At 54.9% G+C, this 13,875-nt stretch overlaps 1 protein-coding gene across 1 annotated transcript in view; it reads right to left on the bottom strand.

Moving 5' to 3' along the window:
- Positions 1-6,352: 6,352 nt before the first annotated feature.
- The window catches only part of LRRN2 (leucine rich repeat neuronal 2), a 63,157-nt gene continuing 55,634 nt past the window's right edge, over positions 6,353-13,875 (bottom strand). Inside the window, exon 2 of the mRNA XM_059996117.1 lies at positions 6,353-9,344. Coding sequence (XP_059852100.1) covers positions 6,969-9,107 — 2,139 coding nt within the window. The 5' untranslated portion in view covers positions 9,108-9,344 and the 3' untranslated portion in view covers positions 6,353-6,968. The remainder of the gene's footprint in view (positions 9,345-13,875) is intronic.

The following is a 13,875-nucleotide window of genomic DNA, read 5'->3' as shown; positions in this document are numbered from 1 at the left end:
ACCCTTCTCAGCGGTGGCTCCTCTGCCTGGGCCAGCGCCGCCTCCACAGTCCTGGGAGTCCATCTGTGGGGTCTGGCTCCTGCCCACCCAGCTTCTGTGATCCTTGTCAGTCCAAGTGATTCCATCTCCTCTCTAGTCTCTGTAGTCAGTACCTGGTGATTTCCATCCAGCTTCACACCGCGTCCCCCGCCCTGAGGGGAGTGCATGCCACTCGCTCCTTATTTTTGATGGAGAACACGGTGTGGGCAGGTGAGCAGAGCCTGGGAATTCAGAATTAGAAGACTTGCGTTCAAATTCCAGTTCTACCTTTATTGGTTGTGTGACCTTGGTTATTTCAATTTTCCAAGCCTCGATCTCCTTACCTGTAAAACGGGAATAATAATCATATCTGTACAGCATGACTCACTGAGTTATTATTAACAGCAAGAGAGGGTAAGTATCAATGAGCTTAGTAATGTGCCACCACGTACTGCCCCTTATTCTTACCATGTAGGCTGAGGCTGGGTTCTTTCTTCCCTCCTCACAGGCTGATAGCCTGATCCTTTTTGATTTCTGAGGGTAGCAATGAAGGAATGAGGAATAGTGCCTTAGCACTTCCTCAACCTACTTTTGTTCTCTTGTTGCTAAGAGAGCTGCCATTTCCAACACTGGCCCTTCGTGCTCTAAGACATCCACAAGCAAGACAACCAGGTCTCTTTTTGTGCACAGTAGGGGTGGGGACTATGGCAATTGGAAATTTCTACAAACGAGGCAGAGGGGAGCTCTGGGTTCCCTGGCTGGGGACTATAGGAAAGGGAACCTGGAGGGGCACAAAGATTTGGAGTGTGTGGTGGAGGCGGAGGGTGGGGATACTGATTCACAGCTGTAGCTAGGCAATGGACGTTCACAACAAGCACAGCCAGATTCTGCATGCAGATGAAAGGAGAATGGCGCAGGAGGGCCCTGTGGTATGAGAATGATACGGGCCACTGGGTCAGAAGGAGGCCATGGGGACCGTGTTTTCTAATTGATGCTATAAAATGGGCACAGAGGCCAGAGGAAGCAGGGACAGGACTCCTGCCACCCAGATCCTTGCTTGGTGCACTGCTCGGCTCAATGCTGAGCCTCCGACGAGCTCCTGACTTGGCCAGCCGACGTCTGAGCTCAGAAAAAAAAGGAAGCCCGTGGGCAAGGGCTGCTCTGGATGCAGTTCTGATCCACAAAGAAGAACCAGTTGGTGAGGAGGGAGATCAGAACCTCCAGAGGAAGCCGCTGGGGAAGTTTAGAGTTCACTGTATCTAAGGAAGGAAAGGATGAGGGGGCAAAATCAGACACCCAGGCTTCTAAAATACATGTTCCAAAAATTCAGAGAGAAGAATTATCAGCTGTGATTCTCAAGAGAATATAGTTCAAGAGGTTTTAAAATTGAAGTCCTGACAATAAAGCCACAAATTATCCTGAGTTTAAAAAAAGAGGGCAGCGTCTAAAAATACATGTGGCTGCACAGAGTGCTCTAAAATCTGCACACGGATGTTAGAAGTTCTCATGTTCTCGAAAACTACTGGCATACTTTTAACGCGTATACATTTGAATATAGCAGAGCAGTAGTTAGGAAAGAGCTTTTGGAATCAGCGTTTGAATCCTGGCTCTGCCACCTACTCGCTGTGTGACCTTGGATAAGTCCTTTAGCCTTGCTGGGCTCTGATATCTAAATTTGTAAAATGGGGGTAACTGTAACCACTTTATAAGGTAGCTGTGACTGAAATGAAGTGGTGCGTGTGAAATCCCTACTCGGGTGGCTAGCACATAGTAAATGCTTGACTTTAGGCATTATTACCATTCTATAAAAATTACAAGGAGATACTCTTAATCAAAGGGCATCTGTAAAAGGATAGCCCAAATGGGTAACAATCGTACTGGGAAGGCTAAGGACGGGTTGATCTGACATGTGTGAAACTTATGAGGAACACACAAGCGTTCTTTTGGTGAAATCATCAAGAAGGAAGGTAGACGTCAGGCCTGGAACAGCCAATGCGTTGTCAGCACATTGCATTTGCAGTGTCTTTGCAACACTCCACGGCGAGGCGCTGTCAGGGAAGAGGCAGGATAAGGACTCCTGCCACTGCTGTCTCTCCCTTGGAATGACTGACTGCTTGAACGACAAACACAATTAAGATGGAAATTAAAGCAGCGAGGATCATCCCTCACTACCTTACATAAGTTCTGGTCTCTGTTATGAGGCACTGACAGAACTAGCAGATGTGATGGAGGAGCCTTGGTCTGCATGAGCTGCCTTGAAGAACAGTGGGGAGAGAGAGAGCGGTCAGGATCCTGCGAAAGAGTAAATGTGGCTTTGATTTTCAAAAATAGGGGAAAAGATAGATTCAGGAAAGAGAGGTACACTTCGGGTCCACCCCCAGCAAAGTTCTAGAAGCGATGGTTAAATGGAGATGATTATTGCAGTGGTCTCCTAAGTGACCTCTCCGCTTCTGCCCTCGGCCACCCCACACGTCCATGCTCTGTTCTCAGTCTAGCAACCAGAGGGACCTGCTTGAGCCAAATCATGCCACGTCTGCTCAGGACCCTCCAGTGTCTCCCCTCTTACTGGAAGGAAAAGTCCAAGTCCTTCCAGTGGTCTATGAGGCCCAGCATGATCGCCCGGCTACTTCTCTGCCCTCAGGTCTCCCAGGTCCTCTCCCTGCCCCCTTTCCCCTTGCTCCAGACACAGCGTCCTTGCTCTTGGCGTTCTCCCTCACTTTTCTCTTTCTGGACCACTCTTCCCCCAGATAACTGGTTGGTTCCCTCCCCCACAGCATTGCTCAAATGTCAGCTTCTCAACAAGGTCTTTCCTGAACCCCCCCTATGTAAACCCCCCTATCCCGACTCATCCTCTTCCCTGACTTATGTTTTTCTCCATAGTACTCACTACCACCCAACATGCTATATATTCTTACTTATTTGTCCTGTTCATCAACTTCCTTCCCTCACTAAAATGCAAGGTCCATGGGCTCAGAGATTTTTACCTGCATCCCTAGTTCTTAGAACTGTGCCAGCCGCATAGTCACGTTCATTAAATACTTGTTGATTGGGAGGCAGAAGGGAAAATGGGAAGAAGGAAGGTGACTGGAACACTTAGAAAGAGGTCACTAGACCAGGGTGACCAACCATCCTGGTTTTCCCAGCACTGAGAGAGGTCCTGAAACAAGGGACCTTCAGTGCTGAGATCAGGAAAGTCCCAGTTGGTCACCCTACACTAGATCAGCCAACCTCATTGACTTCTGCGATACAGGGACTAGTATGAGAGCTGCCAGGACTGCCTCACACTCTCTCCTCCTATTGGCACAGCCCTCCAGGAAGTCCGCCTCCTGGGGGAGTGCAGGAATGTGGGCTGCAAGAGAGTGTATTTAAGTGGTTTGTACTGACAGCTGGCTGAGCGGCCACCTCAGATGGGTTGATTGATGGGCCCGTGTCGGGCTGGTAGGAAGGCTGCTGTGGTAGTGAGCCACAGAACTGTGTCCTGGCCCGAGTCTGCTCCACCATCTGTCTGGGCTGCGGCTGAGGACAGAAAGGCAGGATAGGATCCTGCAGTGGCGTGCTCCCGCCAGGGACATAAACAGTCAACAATTGAGCTGGGTTTTGAAATCATCTCAATAGATGGAAGTGACAGGCTCTCTGTAACAACTTAAAATTCAAACAGTGATAAATATTGCTTTCTATTTAGGGTTTAAAAAAAGCTACCTTTGGCGCAGTGGTTGAGAGTCTGCCTGCCGATGCAGGGGACGCGGGTTCGTGCCCCGGTCCAGGAAGATCCCACATGCCGCGGAGCAGCTAGGCCCGTGAGCCATGGCCGCTGAGCCTGCGCGTCCGGAGCCTGTGCTCCGCAACGGGAGAGGCCACAACAGTGAGAGGCCCACGCACCGCAAAAAAAAAAAAAAAAAAAAAAAAAGCTACCTTAAATGTCCAGAAGAGACCAGGCTAAATAGCCGTTTTGTTTGTTTTAAACCCAGCATGTTTAGTTGCCCACGCACTCAGACTAGTTTGAAAGCTAACTGCAGCTCAGCTCTCTTTCCAGGAGAAGAGAGGCCACTCACTCACGTCCTTTCCCCGGCTCACCTCACGCTCTGGGGCAGCCACATGCTCAGGACCAGGGAATCCAGCTGAGAGAAAGGCTAAATCACCATAACTGCCTTCCCCCTACCCAAGAAGGGATTCATTTTCAAGGGCTCAGTGCCGGGAGCCCCTGAGGACATGGAAACTGGGAGCCAGAGCTGCACCCCTCTTCCTCAGGGCTCACAGCTCCATGGTTCCCTCAGGGCTTCCTGCCTATAACCGAGGAGTCTTCGGGAAAGGAGGGTAGCAAAGATGTCTTTCAACTTCCAGCCTTTCCATCCTCCGACCGCAGGTACCTTTACAAGTATTTCGTGCTTGCAGGATCTAACGTGTGCTGGGGTCACTTTTTGGGTTGCTGTGACCGAACCCGGAGGTCTTAGAGGAGTTCTGGGGTGGCAGGGGAGGAGCTGATGGGAGAGGGTTGCAGGGCTCACAGGCTTTACAGGGCTGTGGGTGCTTAAGGGGCCAGCACCAGGATTCTCCTTGCCATGTGGGCCCATCAAGAAAGGCAGCACCTGCCCTTCATCCTAGACAGGAGAGGCGCTGATTTCTAACTTCAGTGTTCCATGATCAGCACAGGCCCTGGCCTGCCTCTTCCCCACAGAGCCTCTGGATCACAGAGGATGAACCCTCACCAATGGCAAGTAGGCTGGATCCCACAGGCCAGCCCCAGTTAGTTGGCGTGGCTGCCTGGAACTTGGCTATGATGGTCCCAAAGCTTTCCCAGCTCCCTCCCCTAAAGAACACGTAAGTTGCCCATGGGAAAGAGCACAGGTGGCTGGAGCCTGGTGACTCAGGGCAGTGGGCTGTCATTTTGAAATGGGGTCGAGCAGCCCAGCAGTAGAGGGGGCAGGAGCTGAGGGACCATCCTCCACCCCCGCCCCAACCCTCTCACGGGACCATAACCTGTACTGCTGTGTAGAGAAAAGCTGCGACCCTGAACAGAGGAAGTGAAACATTCTAGCCACCGCAGGCTGGAGCTCCATGGTTCTCCAAGTGTGGTCCCCAGACCAGCAGCAAACTTGTTAGAAATGCAATTCTCAGATCCCACCCAAATCTAGATCAGAAACTCTGGGGGTAGGACCAGCCGTCTGTGTTCAGCCAGCCCTCAGGTGACTCTGATGCAGGCTGATGTGTGAGAACCCTTCTGCCCAAGAGGAAAAGGCTTCTAAAGTGGCTGTTTGCTGAAGGTCTTCAGAGAACCCTGCTCTCTTTGTGCTTACCGAGAGAGAAGCATCATCGTCTGGCTTGGGGTGAGTGTTCTCTTTCTAGGTTCCATGGGGCCTGATGCTCTATTGGTCTGGCTTCCACCTGTGTCTACATTTGCAACCTTAGGGTGACTTAGACCCCGCTTCCTACGAGTCTGCTAAACGTGTCTGTAGCGCAGAAGACGTCAGGTTCACGTGGTGCTTCTTTTCGGTCTCAAGACACCCATCTCAGAAACAAGAGCTGTGGCCCAGCGGCCTTCTGCTCTGGAACCGCCCTTCGGCTGCCGCAGCAGCCCCTCCCCTTGGCTCTTCTGCTTTTCCAAAGATGTTTCTCTTCACATTTGTTCCTAAGAAGTCAATCCATGAAAAAAAAAAAATACTGCAAAAGCAAACCAGGCTCACTGCAGCTTATACTGAAATGGACCAGAAAGATAAATGCAGCAATTTTCTTGTCCCACAGCCTTCCCCTCCCCAAATCCTCCGTCACCCCACAACCCCCTCCTGCCCCAGTGAGCCCAAGTTCTTGCTGTCTTGATGATCTGCAATTCTCTGCATGACTCTGCCTCTTGGGTTTAATTAGAAATAGGATGGGAAGTGCTTCCCATGCACTGGCATGTTAATTGCTTATCACAGAAAGAGAAGGGGTGACAACATTTGGTGATGGAAATTTCCACTCTCTCCATCTCCAGGTTTTCCTCCATTTTCCTCTCCCGCCCTCTCCTTGTCTCTTCTTTCCTCTCGTGCCAGCCTCTCCTGCCCTTTGTCTCTCTTCTCCAGATCTCCAGGCCCTTTGGGGAGCAGGCCCAGAGGCGCCTGGCAGGTCAGAATTCAAACCTAAAGGGAAAAACTGTGCTCTCTCGCACCACGTTCCTCTCTCTCTTCTCCCTCCTCTCCCATTCCAGCCCCTTTCTGTCACCCTCAGGCTTTTAAGAGATTCAGAGCAGAGAGCTCTTTAGTCATACTCAGTATTCAAAGGATTATTTTTCTTTTGTTTCCTTCCCCTCCCCTTATTATTGTTATTCTTATTTATTTTTATTTTTTACAAAACAGGAGAAAAGAATGAATTGGGTTGGGGGGAGGTGACACATTTCTCCACAAAGGTACAAAATTGCCTATAGAAAGTCAACTTCAGAGCGCAGGCCAGAAGGGTGCCGAGAAGAGGCGTTCCTGGGCATCCCTCTCCCACGTGTCCTCCTGATCCAACTGGGGCCCCACTTTGGGAGCAGTCCCCCGAGGTGGGGAGGAGAGGCCTCCTTCAGCTCTTGCCCAGAAGGGGAAAGAGCAAGCAACTGAGACTGTACAGAGACAGAGAAGAGGAGGGGGCGCATCCTGTGGGCCAAGGGCCTGAGGACACAGGCGGGGGACATCCAGGCCCAGGAGCCTCTGGGCACACAGACAACTGGGGAGGTGGGCAGCTTTAGCCAGGGTCCTTCCTGTTCCTTGGAGATGCTCCTCAAATGGCAGCGGAGGAGCCCTCAGAAGGTAAGGGCCGTTTCTGGAGGCCGCAGGAGCACCCCCTAGGGCCACAAAGCTGGCTGTCTTGGTCCAGCTGCCAGGCCTCAAGCACGTGGACCCATGTTACTTTCCTGGCAGGGTACCTGGCCCAGATGGCTTCCCTTCTGGTAAAAAGTAGTCCTAGTTATTTCTCTGCTGCTGAGAACAGGCTGAGCTTCAGGAATTTTGTGACAATGGTGGTGACAGTGTCTCCCCTTCTGAGGACCTGGGCAGCTTCCTCCCCGGATTCCAGTGCAGGACAAGGGGTGCAGATACCACCCGGGCTGAGGGGGTGCTCCAGCCCCAGAAAGCCCAGGCTGGAAGGAGAGGCCGCCCACCCACTCCCTGCCTGGGCTGGCCAGTGCCAAGGTGGGCTGCCAGCCCGGCTGCCAGCAGGAGGATGGTGAGAACCAGGATGGCTATGAGCCCAGGTTGGTCCCCTAAGGCTCTGTGACAAGGAGTGGCCTCTTTAGTCCTGGCCCATACACATGCCAACTGGGTGTGGGCATCAGCAAAGGCCACTTGCAGGCAGGCCCAGTACTCCGTGGCCTGAAGGAGGCGGGTGATGTTGTAGCTGTGGGTGCCCCGTGGCAGGCGGGCCACAGCAGTGGCCCTGTGGCCCTGGAGGGCAGAGGCACTGGACCAGGTGAGGTTGGTGGAGACTGTGTTGGGTGGGGAGACCCAAGATAGCAGGATGTGATAGGGGTGAGTCTCCTGCACCTGGAGTTCCAGACCCCATCCCTTGCCTCTGCCTGGCTGCAGGGGAGCCCGGCCAACAACCACACTAACCGTCTTAGTGTCAGCCCCTACCAGGTTCTGGGCCACACAGGTGTACAGCCCTGCCTCTTCCGCTGTCACCCTCCGCAGCTCCAGGGTCCCCTCAGGGTACACCCGGTACTTCCTGCCTGCCCGGGCAGCCGTCAGTCGAACCCCAGCTGGAGTGACCCAGTAGATCTCGGGTTCTGGTTCAGCCAGCGCCCGGCAGTGCAGCACCAGGCTCTCTCCACTGGCCACCTGCAGGCTGGGGGGGAAGCTGCGGGGGGAGATGAGGGGCAGGCAGTGGTCCGTCATCTCCCGGAAGGGCACCTCCCGCACTGGGCGGCGCTGGAGGTCTGGTGGCTCGGCACACAGGGTGGACTGAGGCTCGATGAAGCGGACATGGGTGCCCGTGGCATTGGCCCAGCGGATGACACAGTCACAGCGGATGGGGTTGCCATGGAGACCCACCTCCTGCAGGTTGGGCAGGGACTCCACTGTCTGCTGGTGCAAGGCACTGAGAGCATTGTTGTTGAGCATGAGGGTCTCCATCTGGGGCAGGTGATGGAAGGCGCGGGGGTGGATGAAAGACAGCCGGGGGTTGTTGGTGATGTCCAGCTTGGTCAGCTCAGGGAGGTTGACCAGGGCAAACTTGTCAATGGAAACCAGCTCCTCCATGTTGTTCAGCCCCAGCTCCTTGAGGTGCAACATGTTGGCAAAGTCCCCGGGCCCCACCCGCTGGAGCGGGTTCTTGTTCAGGTCTAGGAACTTGAGCCCAGGCACCTGCTCCAGCGCCCGCCGCGGTACCCGGGCCAGCAGGTTGTCATAGAAGGAGAGGCTCTCCAGGCTTTGAAGCCCCTCCAGGGCGTAGTCAGAGATCTCCCGCAGGTTCATGCCTGCGAGCACCAGGCTGCGCAGGTTGGCCAGCGGCCGGAAGTTCATGTCCAAGATAGCGTCCACTTTGTTGCCGCCGATCATGAGGATCTCCAGGCTGGGCAGCATCTCGAACCAGCGGCCGTCCACGGCCCTCAGCAGGTTGGAGTTGAGGTGTAGCCGCAGCAGGTTGCTGAGGCCGGCGAAGGCCCTTGGGGCGATGCGGTAGAGCTGGTTGTGGTTGAGATAGAGTTCCTGAAGGCTGGCCAGCCCTGCAAAGCTGTGGTCCTCCAGCCGGGTCAGCTGGTTCTCCTCCAGGTGCAGGCTCAGCAGCTGGGGCAGGGCACGGAAATCACAGTCTCGGGTGTCTGAAAAGCTGTTCTGGGACAGGTCCAGCTCTGTGAGATTGGCCAGGTAGCCGAGCTCACTCTGGTCCACGCGGACGATGCCGTTGCTCTGTAGCAGCAGGGTCTGCGTGCCTGCGGGCAGCGCCGGGGGCACAGCTGTCAGGAACAGGTCATTGCAGTCCACGGTGGTGGCCTCGCGGTAGGACGATAGGGGTGTATACCAGGGCCGGATCTGGCAGGCACACCGAGGGGGGCAGGGCACGTGCCAAGGTACCACGGGCACAGTGGCAATGGCACCAGCCACCCAAGCTAGCAAGAGGGGGGCCACAAGCAGCCTCATGGTGGAGCTGCAGGGCAGGGGACCATCCACAAGAAGAGTCTGGAGTCCCTGTGCTCTTAGCGCTTTGCAGGCTGAGGGTCAGCAGCCCTGCCAGGGCCCGGGGAACCACTCTCCCTGGGCAGTCATTCTATGCGGGGATGGGTGGGCATCACTTCCTGCCCTCTTGGGTGCGGCTCTCCATCCTTGTCCACTGGCGCTCGGTCTGCTCACTCATTGCCATGACCCATCGGGGCAGCCCTGGAAGAAGAGGATGCAGAGTTAAGGAGGTTGCAGAGAAGCAGAATCTACTCCCTCCTCCTGTGTCTCTCCCCTGTTTGACTCAAGAGGTCAAAGGAGCTGAGAGGGGTGGACAAGATCAGAGCCAGGGCTCCTGGATTCTGTCCTCCAGTCCTTAGGCTTTGTTGTCCTTTTCTTTGATCTGCAGGGGGAGTGACTGGGAGTCTTCAAGGAAGGGGCAAGAGATTGAGCCTTGGAAGCTTCCAGTATAACTCGCAGAAGGTGTGTGTGTGTGTGGAGGAGAGGGGATGGCTGAAATTGTCATCTTCAGAGTCCTTCTGAGCCCAGAGAGACGTGGAGTAGATTCTCCAACCTTCCTCACATCTCTCCTCACTGAGTGAATGGGAAATAAAGCGACAGTTTTCAGACATCCCTCGGAGCAGTGTGGGTAGAGGGTGGTAGAAACAAATGCGGCTTCTAGATTCCAGGGTGCGCTCCCAGGACTCGGCAAGTTGAAAGGCAGTGGACCCTGACCCCACACCCAGACAGGCTGGGGAAGTGGGGTGGTCACCTGGGGTCTGCTTAGGCTCTCCTGGGATAGGGGACAGCTTTGGCTTTTGCCAACTTCCCTACCTGGAGGCAGGGGCTTTCCCTTCCCCTGTAGCCTAGCCAAACTGCCAGGAGCTGGTGGGTTTAAGAAGCCTGGGTCTGAGCACCTCAGTCCTGACCATACGTGATCTGGCCTCAGCCAATTCTCCTGGCTTTTGCCATCCTACTGACTCACTGTGACCAACCTTTCAGGTCATATTTACCCAACACCCCCCGCTCCTGTCTCCCAGACAACTCTCAGTTGTTCTTCAAGACTCAACCTAAGGTCAGTCGCTTCCTACAGAAAGCTGCTTCTAACCCTCCCCACCCCTGGATGGCTAAGGGGCCTGCCTTGTGCTCTCACAGTACCCCATGCTTTCTTCTGTCACAGCCCTGATCACATCATGTGGAAATGTCTCCCCAACTGGGGACCTGTCTCGCTCATCATCACGCTTGTAGCCCAGGACAGGTGCCCAGTGAGGGTTGATCGTATAAATCAATCTCTGTGGTCCCAGGGCCCCTTCCTCCAGGAGGTTGGGTCCCTACCCCCACTCCAGTCTAGAATCCAAGCCCCTGCTCTTCCTTCCTCCTGGGTATGGACAATCGATCCTGGTTCTCTAGAAGAACCCATGGCCAAGATGCTTCGCCCTAGACGAAAGTCCAGCCTTGGCCTAGAACCGAGAAGGGCGAACCAAAGGGGGCCCCTGGGCCTGGTCTGACTCCTGAGTGGAGGTCTGACTGGGTAGTTTTCCAGCTGCAGACATCAGTGGAGTACACAGTTATTGAATGCCTGCTATTTGCCAGGACCTTTCAAAGACTGTGTCTTATTTCATTTAACCCTCATAAAGAGTCTACAAGATAAGCATTAATACCTCCAGTTTGCAGATGAAGAAACTGAGGTTTGGAAGAGGTTAAAGAATTCGGCTCAAGCCATACAGCTGGTAAATGTCGGGAGACACGAATTCAGAGGTTGTGCCATTTACACTGTACTTCTCTGCCCCCAGATCTGGCCCGAACCCACCCTGGATACCCTGAGCTGTACTGGCTGCCGAAGCAGCAGGCTGGGTGCCCATTCTTGTCCCCTGAGGAGATGACTCCTTATCAGGGAGCTGCAGGAAGCTGGGAGCTGTCTTCCACCACCCTCCAGGCAAGTGCCTCTCAGCTGGCCAGCGGGGCTCTTTGCCCACCTCATCCCACTTGCAGGATGCTGGGGCCGGGGAGGGGAGCAGTTGGAGGCCTCCCTCGAGCAACGGAGCGGCACGCCTCTTTACATTCGACTACTTCCCACCTTCCTCTGCAGCTATTTCTGAAGGTGGGAAAAACAACATGACTTAAAATGCACAGAGGTTTTGAGTGGGGGTGTTGTGTACACTGACACATAAAACTCAGGGCAAACACACGTGCACACCCGCATCCACGTGCAGAGGGGAGCCTGGAGTACTCAGCCACCCGGGCCGGTGAGCGGTGGTCAGGAAGAGTGGGGGGGATTCTGCCGTGCGCTATGTGAGTGGAGAGGCAGCAGGGACAGGCTGAGTCCTGGGATGACCCTGTCACGGAACTAGGGCTGTGGTCCTGCCACACGTACACACCAGAGGCTCCTGCCTCCTGCCCAGGCCTCACCCAAGAAAGTAGAACCCACCAGCGAAGAGATCTCACTGTTACTTACCACTTCCTACCAGAGCACCCTGGGAAAGGTTCACTGGTCTGAGCATCTGTTCCTTATGTGTAAAATGAACTTGTCATTAGGATTAAAGGGACTGGGTGTGGTGCACACAGAGAGCCCAGCAAGGCTTAGTTCTCTTTCATCTCCCAGGGTTGGGAAGCTCCCCAGCTATAGGACTTCTTAGTGGGGGATAGAAGTTGGATCCCAGGACTCAACAAGCCCCTATTAAGCTTGCCCACTGTGGGCCCAGGGTCGCCCCCAGGTGGGATGGGGAGCTGTGAGCGGGACTAGATAAAACGTCACGCCTTTAAGAGTGCCACTCTGGCAGGACCAAAAATGTAAAATGATTAGGAGAGCCCAAGACAGTTCGTTAAGGGGAGAGGAGGCTGCAGTGGGTGGAGAGGGCCTTCAGACCTTGCCCGAGCCCCAGGTTCCTCCTCCAACATCTCTGTCCTGGCACCTTTGTCCTACCGATGCTCAACTGTATGGATGGGATAGAGAAGCCATTTAAAAGTTCATTAAAAACGTCCAGAGATTCGCCTTTCCCTCCACTCCAGGCTCACCCTCCTCCTCGCCCCTGTGGCTGGGCTGGGGGGCGGGTGGTGAGCCAGAGCTCCAGCCGCTCAGCCAGGAGCCTCGGGCTGGGGCTCGGCTGGGGCTCGGCGACCAGCGGCCCAGAGATGGGCAGCGGCTGGATGACTCATGTTCGTACACACCTCTGGTCCCAAGGCTTGGCAAAGGCCCAGACAAGTCCTCCCCGTCACTGCTGAGCACACAGCCCCTTCCAAGATAGAACTCAGAGCTGCCCACTCACCTGCCATCACCACTTAAGGCTGTCTTGCACATGGCCCACTCATGCAGGCTTGATTAGCAATTTCTGCTGGGAGCCGGAGCTGCAGAGAAAGCTAATTGTCTTTTATCTATAATCTCCCGGGGTGAGCAGGAGTTCAGACTATCACGCGTGCGTTTTCCCCAACTGGATTTCAAGCTCTTTGCCATAGGGGCTATGTCTTGCATGCTTTTTGTGTTCCCGGTGAGCCAAGTGTAGGATTGAGCATGCAGAGGGTACTGGTGAGTGGATACAAATTGTGAAGTGTGTAACTCTCCCATCAACCCTGTGTGCAGACAGAGAGGGATTGTTTAGTCTCATTTTACAGGGGAAGCAACTGAAGCAAGGAGAGGTTAATTGACACATCAGAGCTTGCACAGCTTCTGACGTGGTGGAGTCAGAATTCAAACCCAGGTCTTTGACTCTGTAACCTGCCCCACCAGCCCAGCCAAGGTTCACTGCCTGGCAGCTCAACGCCCGCCTTAACAGGAGCAGAGTGCAGGGCTGGTGGCCCAGAATGCCTGCTTCAGGTGCCAGTCCTTTCAGAGACGAATGGGTCCCCTGCTCCTCCCCAACGCTCCCTGAGGGGGCCCCTCAGACACCATTCCTTCATTTCTGGCTAGAGTGACTTCCTTGGGGGACACATGGGGAAGACCCTGTTCCTCTGAGTGTGTGGCTGGGCCTGGAAGCACAGGGACAGACAGAGCCAGCAGGCTGCACAGAGACCTCAGCCTGCCTTCGGATTGGGGGCTGGGTGCTCCTCTTTGTTCAGGGACAGCTGGAGACATGACCGTCAGTGACAGGGGAAGCAGGGTTGCCCGCTCCAGGAGCAAAGTTTCTCTTGGAAGGGCTGGCTCTGCAAGCCCCAACGGACCCACCTCCTCCCGGCAGCGGCTCTGGATTTAGCAGAAAGTATGGGATTGATCCCGTACACTCCCCATTAAACTCCAACCCTTGGCAAAGCCCTAAATGAAGAATTTTGGAGAAGCTGACGTCAGCAGCCAGAGCTGCTCTTCTCCCTTTCCTCCATCTCTGGCCCTGCCCCCAGTACAGTCCCGGGCTCCTGCCAGCACTGACAGCGTTGCTCCTCCAGGGGGCTGCTGGATGCCAAGCCTCTCCTCCCCCAACTCCTCTCCCCTCCCCACAGCCTCTGCCCAGCCCCCCCCTGAGCTGGGAGCCCTCCGGAGGGAGGGACAGCCAGTGGCAGTGATCAATTGCCTGGCCTTCGCTGCCGCTTCAGTGCCAGGTCTCCCTGAGCTGCGGAGACAGAAGGGCAGCATAATTGAGTGTAGCACTGATAAACTCCGGCCTCCTCACCAGCAGATAAGCGCTGGGTTGGGGGATGCAGAGGTGGGGGAGGCCATCCCTCCATCTGTACACCTGGCCTCCGCTCCTCCCGAGAGGTGAGCATGGCCCCTCACTCCCACCTCTCATTTAATCACAGACAGCCAGGACCTCAGAGCTGGAGGAGA

The sequence above is a fragment of the Delphinus delphis genome, chromosome 1, assembly GCF_949987515.2.
Source record: "Delphinus delphis chromosome 1, mDelDel1.2, whole genome shotgun sequence".
Lineage (NCBI taxonomy): Eukaryota > Metazoa > Chordata > Mammalia > Artiodactyla > Delphinidae > Delphinus > Delphinus delphis.
This window is presented reverse-complemented; position numbering and strand designations above follow the sequence as displayed.